The 13,086-nt window shown below is 41.6% G+C and overlaps 1 protein-coding gene across 26 annotated transcripts in view; it reads left to right on the top strand.

Annotated features, from left to right (window-relative positions):
- ADGRL3 (adhesion G protein-coupled receptor L3) overlaps positions 1 to 13,086 on the top strand; it is a 513,383-nt gene that overhangs the window by 485,826 nt on the left and 14,471 nt on the right. For 15 of the 26 annotated variants that reach the window (XM_032685699.1, XM_032685684.1, XM_032685690.1 and 12 more), the window contains one exon: positions 10,185 to 10,313. The exons of 9 other annotated variants lie outside the window; for them this stretch is intronic. In XM_032685699.1, the coding sequence (XP_032541590.1) occupies positions 10,185 to 10,313 (129 nt within the window). Of the gene's footprint in view, positions 1 to 8,255; positions 8,330 to 10,184; positions 10,314 to 11,323; positions 11,615 to 13,086 lie in introns of those variants that run through there. 2 more of the 26 variants (XM_032685702.1, XM_032685707.1) reach the window with 2 other exon arrangements.

The following is a 13,086-nucleotide window of genomic DNA, read 5'->3' as shown; positions in this document are numbered from 1 at the left end:
TCCAGAATAAATACTTGATTTCCTTTTGCTTTATTATTTCTCCCCTGCGTTTTTATATCAACCACAAAGACTTAATCTGAAACACACACAGGAAAAAGGGAAATTATTGCTACTGTTTTCAGAGGTAATCAGTTTAATGTCAAATTCATGTGGATTTCTTCATAATGAACAGAACAAATTGAGCTCAAATTCAAACAGTGGGAATCTGAGTCAGAGAGGAAAATTAAAATGAAGACCATTAATATCCTGATTTCTAACCCAACCGAGACCTGACTGTTTCCTAAATGAAATCTCCCATCAAATTCCTTCCACCCACCCAAAAATATAATTAAGCTGTGATTTCCAGGCTGAAATCGTATCTGTGCTGTGAACTCAGCAGGGACAACTGTGTGTGTTGCAGGGAGTGTGGGTGAAGTTTTAAATTATCTTCAGGTGGCTGTATTATCCTGCATTTTTAGGAAGCACGTATTTAGAAAACACAGTAGGTTAAATTCTTGCTTGGGTAGGAGACTGTCACTCCAGAAGATGAAAGCTGCGGTTTAGCAATGAGTCAGGTTTTGGTCACTCTCCCCAGATCTGCCCTCTCTGCTGGGAGGTGTGGACCACTGGATTTATCTCAGTGTTGCAAGATGAAGATGCTTCAGTTTAGTTGTCTTCAGGGGTGGTGGGTGTCATGGTTTGGACATAACTTGGCAATACAGCAGTAAAAACAGGCTAGACGTTGGTGTAATTAAAAGCACAGACAAGCAGGGGAGAAGGAAAAAAAAGAAAGAAGAGGAAGGAGCAGAAATTGGTTCCTCCAGGGATCTCAAACCCCATCCCTGGTACACTTCAAAGAGCAATTGCAGCTCATTATAACCTGTTTGCCATGCTGACCCTTTGCTGCTAGTGCCTAGATAAAGTGGAGAGAGGATGGAAATTTGGACCGTGGAAGCACTGCTGTTGTCATGCATCAGTCTTTCTCAAGATGCTTGTTCACTCCTTGATGGATTGATAGGACCGGTATGATAGATTTGTGTTGAACCTATGTTGCATATAAAACAAATAGCAAGCAGCCAAGCTCTGGGAGAGGTGGAAATGCCTTTACTCAGCTTGATAGGATATTCAGAGAGCACCATCAACTGATCCATCACAGTCTGTCTAAACACTCCTTACTTGCTCTGAGTAACAGCTATGGCTCTTCTTATGGCTTAAAGATATTAGAGGATGAATACTTTCTTTGTTGTCTTTCCATTTGTTTTCCTTTTAAAGTTAGCAGTAAACAATGCCCCCATTCCTCCTGTGAAGTCAGTCAGCTTTCGTGTCATGTCTTTCAGAGAGATCATTTTAGGGTGTGGGGGCTCCTTCATTTTAAATTAGTGAGTTGTGGTTATATGAATATGCATGTTGGCAGGCAAAGTTAGTGATAACTTTTTTTCTCCATTTATTCTTGCTCCTGTTGCGATACCGGGGTAGGCAGGTTCATTGCAGAGGACTCACAGGATGTCCAACGTACCTGTGGTTGCTTGCCTTGTTCATGAATACATCTGCAGATGCCTAGAGGGAACTCACCGAAATATTCATGGATATAAAAATATTAAAATACTTTGCATTATTTTTATTTTCTGAGCGCTAAACTGTTCAAAAACAACTGGACTAAAGAAAGGTGTTTGTCTTCTGCAGACACTTTGGTCTTGTGAGTACCATCACTGCAGAACTGGGGATGTGGTGTAGAGCAAGAGATGTGTCTGTTTGAACTCCCCATCGAGATGCTTTAGATACTTTGTGCTCTGTTTTCAGTGATGCTCAGGGTTCGATGGACATAAATGTAGAGGACTTCTCAAAGTTGAACCTGGGATGGCCTTTGGCAGGGACAGCAGCCTCAGAGACCATTCAGAGACCATCATCTGCCAATGTGCCAATCTCATTTCTTCATCATCATTGCTTTAAAACTAAGAACACTTTTGCCAAGAACCTGTCCCTTTGTGCAGAGCACTGAGAGATGTCACTGCCTAACGCTGTCCTTGCTCACCATTGCTGAGTTGGCAGGGGCAAGGTGCTTCATGAACCTGAGGGATGCAGCAATCCTTGCCCTTGAGCATCTCCCTGCTCACTGCAAAGCCCACAGTCCTGGAAAATTTATTCTTTGTTTCGAGTGATTCATCAGTCCTGGAACCTGGAGGTCCCTGGTTTAGCCACAAACAGCAACAGCAAGGCCACTTGCTTCCCCCCTCTAGAATATGATTACAAGTTCAGTGTCTGTTTCTTTTCAGTCTAGGCTACCACTTGAGAAGGGGGTTTTCAGAGATGTGTAAGTGTCCCCTGGCTGTTTGGTGGAAATCAATGGCTAAGAAGCAGGGGAGAGTCCCTAGTGTCACTTCTCTGCTAATCCAGAGCAAGCCTACAGGCTGTTTTCTAGCATCTCATCCTGCCATAGTAGCTTGAATCCTGCAATTTCTGCTCTTTGCTGGACAGATTGGTGTTCAAGAGTTCTTGCTGTCCCAGAGCCATGGATGCTTGTATTAGTGCTCACAACACCAAGGAGAGACTGCAAAAGAAGTACCATAGTCGATTTATATCAGAACTTTAAAACTTCAGTTTACCCAGTGTAGAGGCTGTTCCTTTACCTCCCCCTCGCACCACCACTGGCATTTTCCTAATGAAGCTCTTTGTTTTCATCCCCCATGCCCCTCTGCTGCTTCTGTTCCCTCATGTAACTCTTACAGACATGCTCATCTTTCCCTGACCCCATGGATACCCCTTCCTGGGGCCCATTGCCCAGATGGAGGGCGTATTTGGTGGGAATAGTCCATATGCCGAATCAGTCATGAGGGATTGCTGTTTTTAAGACATAAATCTCTGCAACCCTGTTAAGCAACTGTTGGTTTGGCTAAATGTCAACAAAATGGCCTCAAAATGACCCATCTTGAAAATCACATATCAAGTAGAGAGAGATTCCAGGTAGATGACAGCAGAGGAGTATTTTCTGTTGTTGAAACTCATCAGCCTTTCGGACTAGCAAATTACTTCTGCTGTTTTTTTCATTTTCCTTTTCTTTTTTTCCCAATCAACTGTACATTTCATGCTAGGAAAATTATGATTTTCTGCATCAAGGATCAAAACTTAGGGAATTTAATTCCTATTTCTGCCTACGTGCAAAAGTAATTCCATTGTTGATATTCTCTGGTTTATTTTGCCTCTCCGCTGCCTGGGACTGAGTTAACTGAGATTTGTTGCAGTGATTTCAGTGACTGACATGACATTCCTCCTTTGGGAGATATTATGAACTGGCTTTGATTTTAGGATTGACAGCCATATAATTGGAAGTTCAGTCATTAGGTGGATCAGTTTTAAAGAGGAAAAGTAAGGGCAAGGCAATTTCTGAAATCAGAGCAGGCTTTGGGGAGTATTAGATCTCGCAGAGTATTGCTGCAGAGCAGTCTTAATATGATGACTGTGAAGGAGGAAGGAAGAAAGCATAGCTGCTTATATAGATGCCTGTAACCATGATCCAATTTCCACCATAGGCAGTGCTGTCTGCACATCTTGGATAAGAGCTCAGGTTTAGTGATAAATAATCATAAACAGGAACAATTAGGGATAATACATGGTTGTATAGTCGAGGTAGAGTCGAGCTATAAACCCTTGGAAGGAGTAGTGGTGGTATAAAGAAATGCCTTATCCTGGGTCAACGTTTCTGCTCCAGGCAGTTGAGAAGGAATCTGTAAGGGAGCAAATATTTGTAAATCGATTTAGACTAACTGTGTGTTTTGAACATGGCCTGCGGATTATAATCCAGCAGAGGTTTGTCATCTGAAATCGTTGCAGAAGAAAGGAATGGAAAAAGGGGCAAAGAAATACTTTCGCTCCCGTCTCTGCATAAAAGCACGGGATGTTTCATTTGGCAGAAGATGGCCCAGAGCTTAACAACCTAATTTGCTGAAACTCCATTTCACTGCAGTCAGTATTAATAGCTTCACAATGAATAGATTAGATGCTGCAAGTGACAACAAACCTATTTGAGAGAAATTTAATAGGGAAGTTTATTGAAGTTTATTAACTGAATCCTGTTGGCTATTATAAGAACACAACTCGATAAATCTAAATGTCAGAGTGTTTGTTGAAGAGAACTAGTAAAAATGCTGAAAATACCTGTTGTCTTCCAGCAAATATGTGTGATTTCACTTTTCATAATTGCATTCATTGTTGGAATAAACACATGGAAGACCAGGATTCTTTAAATACTTGAAAACTGTACCTGTAACTAAGAAAAGGATGCTATGGAATGCTAGGAAGAAAAGCTATAAAAGAAACTAGGGCTTTGACTCCTACAAGCCTACTTTGAATGTATTTTGTTTCACTGGGAGTAAAATGGAACAAGTTGATACTAAGTGATGTACAGAACCAGCCAGAATGTACAAACTGAAATCAGTGCAGAGAGACTATTAACAGGATTAAGGCTGACCAAAAATAGTACATATGTTTTCTTCTGAAACAAACAAAGATGCCCAAGAAAATCTACATTTTGAGATTGCTGTGTCAGAGGCAATGAAACATTTTGTTACTACTCAGCTGTGCTTTTTCTAAACTATTTTTGTTTCTACTCTAATAAAAATAACATAATACAAAAAAGTCAAAGTAAGCTTTCATACAAGCCACTCTTTTGGAACAAAAAGGGAAAACATTTCATTTGGAAAATACTGATTTTGTATGCACATTTTTTAAGCATTCATTTGATTTACTAGTTTGTGCAATTAAATTTGTAAACTAATCTGGTCTCCTTTCTCAGCAAAACTGCACTTCTGCCACGTCTCCTGGGCAGTGGGGGAAATCTCTCCATCCCGTGCTAAAATGCACATAGCTGATTTTGGTGTGCAGTTGAAAGGACCAGAAGTCAAAGAAGATACATGATGGTGTGTTAGCTGTGGTGGTGTTAGCTGTGCAGATAGATGATCCCAGCTAAAGCAGTGTTCCTCAAGCCCTTTTCAGCCAGGCAGAGCCATGCAGAATGACAGTATTTTTCAGAAAGTCAGGAGGGGCAGTTGGATCCATTTCCTTTCCAGTTAGGTAGACCGTGCAGATGATTCAAGGTAAATAACCTAAATGTCTTTGTGGGGCTTTGTCAGCCAGCTGCCTACAAGAAATTATTTGAATTTTGTTCCTGAATGATGCAGTCTAGAGTCTGGCAATGTGTGCTTGTCATCATAATTTTCATCCTTTGCTTTCAGCGAGTGGATAAACCATACTTGTGTTTAACAAGGTGCAGTTTTCCCATTGCAGTCATTACAGCAATCTCTTCCAAAAAATTATTGCTACATTCAGTGTTGTGTCCCACATCAAGGAAGTCAATTTCTGCTTTAGAAAGGAAAGAAAATGATACCATTTGGTTGCATACTGTCATTAAAATAATAGCTACTTTCATAGGCATAGAAAGCAGCTAACTGTAACTATCTGAATCCTTTGTGTGTGGTTACAGTGATGATAAAAATTGTGGGATTTTCGTTTTCTTTGTCCTGATTGGTTTTCTAAACAGTTTTTCTCAGTTTGCCAGTCAAAAATGCAACCCTCCAGATCTCCCACTGTACCCTGAGCACAGCCCATTCCTTCTTATAGCTTTTTAAATCCAGTAAGGTTAGATCTGCAGGACCTGAATCATGAAGACTGCTGAATGCTGTGAGAGGGACAGGAGTGTCTGCGTGTTATCCAGCTAATAGTTGCCTTCTGAAAGAATATCCTTCCTTTTTCCTTGTGATCACAGCCTGTAGATCCTTTACTTTATGAGATCCAGCATCAGGAAATCTTGAACTGAGCACTAGCATTTCCAGAAACCTTAATTTGAATGTAATTTTGGATATCAGAGTAGCTGTGTTTTGCGCTGAGTTTTCATGGAATACCAGTGGAAACAAGGAGGCTTAGGACTGTAGTTGTGCTGGTGTGGTTGTAGGGAATATTTTGTAGAGGTGTGAGTTCTGCTGTTAAATGTTTGCTGGTTGTGATGATCTCATCTTACTGAAAAAGGAGATGGATGCCCAGGTGAACCTGAGAGTTTGAAGCTCTATCTTTTTTTCAACCTCAAATTTATGCTTCCGTGCATATACAGCATGATAGGGGTTTGGAAACAGAATGCATTTGCTTTCAGTATGGTACCTTTGACTAGCAGAACCAAGGTGTTCCAGCACAGCTGATTTAAGGCAGTTACCCTAACTAAGGCAAATAAAGAGTGGTAGCTATGTGCTGGGCTCAGATGCTTCAGGAGACAGCAGAAGAGGGATTTGTATAGGGACTATTATTGGTGAAATGTAGGAAAGCAAGGTTGACACAAGGCTGTGGGATTTTTTGGAAAAGATCTGTGTTGCACCACAGATTCTGAGAGCTGAGGATCCAACCATAAGTGAATAAATAAAAATAAACAACGATAACTGCTGCCTGCTGAGGATATTAGGCTCCTTGCCAACACCGAGCCAGACAGCTGCCAAGGGTCACATCCCAAGAGCATTTGGCCAGGGAGAAGACTCAAGGTGGTCAACAGGCACTCACAGCCCTGATCTTTCTATTTTTCGGGTCTCTGGGAATGCACTGACCTTTGCAATCGCAGTCCCAGCACCCGGCCTTTGCTGCACACCCACATACAGGACTGCCGAATAAGCCTCTTTGCTTTCTCTCATAGTGTTTTGGGAGAGCATGCCACTAGGATCCCATGCTTGCTTTATTGGGTTTTTGTTGGCTTTCTATAACCAAGGCCATTCTTGTGCAAATGAGGTCATTGTTTGGTAGTCTACTTGCTCCTTCGGTTTGTGCTTCATCTGCAGACCTAATCCACTCTTCCTAATAGTCATTTTGGTTGCTATAGCAATGATAAAGTGTTATGAAAAAGTCAGGATGATACTTAAAATGTATGGCTGGTATTACCTTTTTCTTTCTCCCTCCTGGGAAAGAGAAACTAAATAACAAGGATTTTTTTGGTATATTATTGTTTTATCTAAAGCTTTAACTGTAGGCTTCTTGGAGCCTAGATGCAGTCCTTCTCTCTTAGCACCCTTTTAGGCTGGGAATGTTGCTGCTCAAAAGCGGTTAGGGAGATATGAGCCCAAATTTATGGATACAGGGCACATATCATGTTGTTTTTAAGATGCCAAAGTTACAGTTATTGTGACATGCAGAGAGTATGAAGTTTGCCGGCCCACCATGATGGAAACCTACTACAGAGTGCTTGGGGCCCAGCTGGGTTTCTGAAAGTATTGAAAAGTAGCTGAACGTTAGTTTGTTTGAACAAACTAACTAAGTAGCTGAACAGTGAGTTTGCTTTGGATTTGCACCAGCTGAATTACAAGAGAAGTACTCAGCACTGCCATTGAAGGTGGCTTCTTGATCAGTAAATAAAAAATCTAACGTAGTCAAGGGAGAGAAAGGCAGAAGATGCATTACTTTTGCTCAGTAGCTGCATACAGGAATGGGTGGCTGTTGTACCAGGCCCTGTCTTTCACATACGTGAGAGAGCAAAAATGACCTACTTATTCTGGATTTTCAACCTTTTTTGCCAAGTTTATCATCAGAATCATGTATCTGTATTAAAAATTACCAGAAACTATCTAGTTTTTGACAACCAGAAAGAGCAGTATTTGTGTGAATTCAGCTCACTTCAGAGTCCACCACGCTGACAAACGTAGGCGAGCAAAGCATAAAGCCCTGACACTGATCCCTTCTGTCTTGTAACAGGCCATTCCTCATGCAAAACAGCTTGACCTGCCCAGCCATGGTGGGATCAGCTCAGCTTGTTCCTGCCTGCTTGGGTTCATTAGACCAGATCAGGCCGCAGATATATTGAGTGAGATGCTCTTTCTGGCAGTTGGCATTTAAATGCGCCTCAAGCTAAAGTGCTCAAAACCCCACTGTGGGTATATTCTTCATATCAAATCTCATCGAGACTGAGCTGGAGATTGGGTTAAATCTCAGATGGGAGGATTATATAACTTCTGAGTTTATGGCTGGCATTAACTCTGGACATTCTCATTACCTATATAAAAGTGAGCCCCTTTTTGAATCTTTTATGGCCCAGCTTGATTAAAAGTGGGATGAAAGCAGAAACAATTTTAATGGACTTAGAACTCACTGGTATAAAACTAGTGCAAGAAAAGAAATGGTTCCTACAGTCCCTCATTCCAGATGTATGTGAGATTGATAGAAAACACATTACCATAAAGAAAGAATTGACTCGTTTACCTGTTAGTTACATTCAAGGTTCCTTAGTTAAGCATTCATATAATGTTTTCTTACAGGAGACAGCTTTGTTTCCTTATTTCCAAACACAGCAGCTCATCTTGCTTTCCATCAGCATAGACAAAAATATCAGGTGAGAGAAAACAAGTCTTTTTTTTCCAGCTGCATGTGTCGAGGAGCCTCCCTGGCATGCAGCCCCCATACAGCACCGCCTTCTACTTTGTCCTGTGCTCAAAAGACCAATTAAGTGATCTGCTAATGCCATATGCCAGGGGCTAGGAAGGGCAGGGGGTGATGAGGAAGAGGTAAGACTCCTCTACCTCTGCAGACACAGAAAAGTGCCATCCCAGGCCTACATACAAGCACTGCAGGAGGCAGCTCTGGAGGCCTCCACCTAGCCTTAGGTTTGGCCAGTTTTTGCCTTTCTGTAAATAATTATAAGGTTTGAGCTTTCAGAGAACTCCCCACTAAGGGAGCCTTGAGGCTTATATATCCTCAGCAACTCCATCCAAAAAAAAAAAAAAAAAAAAAAAAAAGAATGCAAAGGAAAGAAAAATCAGATAATGAGTTGCAGAGAAGAGATTGTACCCAGTGCCCCACATGCCTTGCAAAGACAGCCTTCACCACAGCACAGGGCCACCTCCTCCACACCTAAAAGTGGCAGATGGGGTCTCCATGCCCCAGATATTGGCAAAGGCATTTATGCCAGGGTTACTGGGCTTGAGGATTGGCTTTTCGGTTAGTTGTTTGGGTTGAGGCTATCAGATGTTAGTGACAGCCAGGTCACCTGAACCCTCTGACAGTCCTGTCCTAGCTAGCTCTAGTTGCCCCACCAATTACTTACTTTCCTAGTGTTTTGTCTTAACAATTTATTCCTGGAGGTTAAAAACCATGGTTGCCCTTGAGTATTCCTGTTCTAGATCTCTGCTGATGGCAGTGAGAATGGCCCTGAGGGGAAGCTTTTGAATTCAGTCATATCTTTGAATACTAGAAGAGATTCAAAGCAAGGGCTTAAGGCTTTTTTTCATCCTGTAGGTATCTAAAAGGTGGTTGGGCAGACTTTGTTTCATGGGTTGATGCCTGTGACAGGAATCAAGGTAGGTCTTGGCAGCTGCCTGCCAAGCTGTGATGATCCTGAAAAGCTCAAGTCCAGAGGTCTACATCTCCTAGAGATAAACCAAAGAGCCAAAGACAACTGCTGTCTGAGAGCTTGGAAGCGGCAACAAAGAGATCCAAGAATGGGGAAACAAGGTGTTTGTGGGGCACACAGAGAGCCTTGAAACATTTATCTCTGTGGCCACTCTCATTCCTGATAGAAATGTCTGATGGAGCCTGCAGTGCTCTCACCTTCAAGGATGGATTTGGGTGGTTGTGGATGTTCTTGATGGTGGTGTCAGAGAAGCTGCTGAAGTGAAACTTGCCCTCTTAGACATGAGGAACAGCTGCTCTCTGATACATGCTGAGAGCCTTTGGAGAGGCTGCATTCTCCATCCTTTCTCTTTAATTCTGCTTTTTTGATTTTAGATGTGTTGCGAAGGACTGGTAAAAAAGATTCTAGCACATAGTGGGAGTTGAATGTGCTGTTGTCTGTTAGTCATTATATATATTTTTTTATTCATTTGGCACTTTCCGGAGAGTTTTTCCCCCCACATTGTGTAGGCTGCCATCTTTCTTTCTTTCTTTGTAGCAAGCATGTGGGTGCAGCCTTGCTTACACTCCGAGCGACTGGGAAACCACCATAAATGTAGCTTATCCGCTTTCTGATACATTTTCTTTTGCATTGGTTTGGATTTGTGCATCGTCAGTAACATCTGTTCTGCTTTAGTGGCATACAGTTTTCCGAGTCTAATTAGCTGGCTGCTTGTAATCAGGACTATTTCAACTGTTGTCATTCTAAATGTTCTTTTTCCCTTTTTTTTAATACCACATTTGCCTGATTGACCTTTTTTGTTGTTTTTTTTCTCTGTCTTTCTATCGGGCTGCTCCAGGAGCCATGGCTAATCATCTTATAACCAATGCTCTGCTTCGTCCTCATGGCACTAACAACCCTTATAATACATTGCTCGGGGAATCGGCGGTCTATAACAACCCTTCTGTCAGCATGTACAACGCACAAGGTGTGCTGGAGTTTCTCTCTAATTTTTCTAGTGAGAATTCCATTTTCTGTGGCTTATTTTGGCCCATTTCTTTCTTTTTTTTTCTTCCTTTTTTCTTTTTCTCTCCCCACGCACACACACTTTTTTTTTTTGAACTGGGCACAAAAAAAGATCCCCTCCCCTTCCTTTCATTTCAGTGCATCTTTCCATCTTCCAGATGCTATTTTTCCATGAGCGATCAAATCCACTTTGAAAGACTCTCGTCAGTTTTACTCAAAGCATTCACAGTGGTTTGATTTTTATTTTTTTTTCCAGTCTCTTTGCTTTTTTATTGTTTTGGTCTTGTGTGTGTGTGTTTTGTTGAATGCATCCATTCCTCTCTTTGTTGTCAGCACATTTTCTTGTCAAACCATTCATTTCAGAAACAGGAACACCTTTGAAGGTAAGTGAAGCTAAAATGGCCTTTGCCACCAAAGCTGGTCTTGTTTGAAATGGCATAGAGAAATGTGGTCAGCGGTGCACTGGCTTGCGCAGGGAGAAAAACGCAAAATGAAACAGAACTGCCCTTGATCTCTAAGAAAAATGACAGCTGAAGCAAGGAGTGTAGGTCAGCTCCAAAGAACAGAGCTGAGATATTATAAGAAATGTTTTGCCGTTTGCAGTAATACGTTTTATATGTGCTATTAGGAAAAAAAAATAATAGAAAAAAGGTGTAGGGAAACTAGATGCTCTTTGATATCCTCCTTTTGGCAACAGAAAATAAACAGGCAGAGTGAGTTGTACCTAACATAGGTTTCTGCTATGGAAATCACTCTTGTCACCTACATGTTTGTCTCTGCTCTGTCTGTGGGAAGGGACAGTGTTTGTAAGCTGATGTCCTGATGCTTCTGTGAGGGAGAGGCAGAAGTGTTTAAGCAGGACCTGAGGAGGAGCTGGGGAGCATGGAGCTCTGACAGCTCCTGTCTGTCAGTGGCTGCATCCTGCTCTGCCACTTCCATGGGATTTTTATTTTTTTTTGTCTTACTTGTAAGGTGGCTGAATCACTGCAGAGTAACACTGTGTTCAAGCGCAAGTGTGTCAGCACTCTGTCAACTCTCTGTTCCCAATGAAGGCATCACATTCCAGTAGAGAATCTCCAAGGAAGGGAAACAATGATGGTTGTAATGCAAGCAGGAAAATCCCCTTTGTACTATATGGCAGCATATTGTTATGACAGTAATAGATGTTGAACTGTATCACTAGGGTATTTGCATTCAAAGCACAAGAAAAGCACACGTGTTTGACCTTTTTGCTGTTCATTAATTTCCTTAACTATGCTAAGTTTGTGCCATAAATTTGCTTCCAAGAATGCTTTTTTTAAAAAAGAGCTATTGTTAAGCATGAAATGCTCTGGATTTTAAGAACTTAAGTGTACCGCAAATGTTAAAATGAGCTTTGATGTTCTGACTAGTTTCTTACATGATAACTTTGAGTTGTGGGAGACTTTTAAATCAAATGGCAGCAGGTAATGTGGGGTCTTCAGCATGTGGCTTAAGAAAAGTCTTGATGTTCAGGTCTGGGTGTCTCAGCTGAATCCAAGTCATTTGGGCAGAAAAGTGACAGAAAGATTTTATGTGTATTTTAATAATCATGTGTTCTTCTAATTTTTGATACTAGCTTCTGATACAGTTACCTAAGCTAACAACATTTTATTCCACAAAAATAGGGTCACTGTTTTACAAGTGCTATTCTGTTCAACACAGCTATATGGGTAACAGAGAAACCTGTCCAGGCTTCATTTGTGGGAAGTGAAGAGAGTGGACCAATACTGGTCCCACTGAAGCCCCTGGAGCTTTGCCATTGACTTCAGAGGGAGCAGAACTGGTGTAGCTATTGCTTTTCAAACTGGTTACTGTCCCTGGACAATTAAAAACTGTGAATATTAGGAGCTCTCACAGCAGAAATGAAGGTTAGCAAAATCAACCAGGCCTAATGGCCTGGGGGGTCCTTTGGGATTTTCAGATGCTGCACCAGCAGGCATGCTAAAGTGGTGATAGTGCATTGTAAAAGTAGATGCTGTCATCATCTCTGGGTGTGCCTTGGCTGTGGTTGGCATGCGGTGATTATCAGTAAATTAATTTATTAATCGTTAGCTAACATCATCCAGGTAACTCATTCCACATTACTAAGGCTATGATTTTTTCTGCACCTTCATATACCACTTCTGGTGCTGTCCATGGACAAGGCAGGGCACTCTCAAGAAATGGGATTGAACTGCTCCACCCATTTCTTTCCCCCTCCCCAGTTAGGTGTTTTAAAATCTGATCTTTGCTTTAGCTGAAGCTGCCACATCTGTGGTAATGAATTCTTAGGAGCAGGAAGTTCTGAAAAAAATACCCTTGGAAAGAGGTGGAGAATCAGACCCTAAAAGGCCAAAGTCCTATTTCCCAGTGGCATAAGCGATTACTTGATAGGACACACAGCACAGAGGAAAGAGGAAGTGGTAGGTGAGGGGCTGAGTGCTCACTGCCATTGGAAGCTGATGGACACACACTGACAGAGTCTCTCCAACTCAGGAGTTTCTATAAATGGCCCAACAGCTTTTGTGAGAACTAATTTTCAGATAAGATGTTAACAAGCATTAATGAGCATTAAGGAGCTCTAGTTAAAACCCAGTGTACCACAGACCACTGCAAAGTGGGAAGCTGAGCGTTATCACTGTCTCTTCATCTTAATCTCTTGCTCTTCTTGTTTTAAGCCTTTCTTTTCAATAGCTTCATTTAGCAATGCCATTATTCAAACTACTATTCCTCTT

Source organism: Chiroxiphia lanceolata, chromosome 4 (genome assembly GCF_009829145.1).
Source record: "Chiroxiphia lanceolata isolate bChiLan1 chromosome 4, bChiLan1.pri, whole genome shotgun sequence".
NCBI classification, from domain to species: domain Eukaryota; kingdom Metazoa; phylum Chordata; class Aves; order Passeriformes; family Pipridae; genus Chiroxiphia; species Chiroxiphia lanceolata.
The sequence above is the reverse complement of the archived record's forward strand: the minus strand, read 5'-3'. Positions and strand labels throughout refer to the sequence as shown.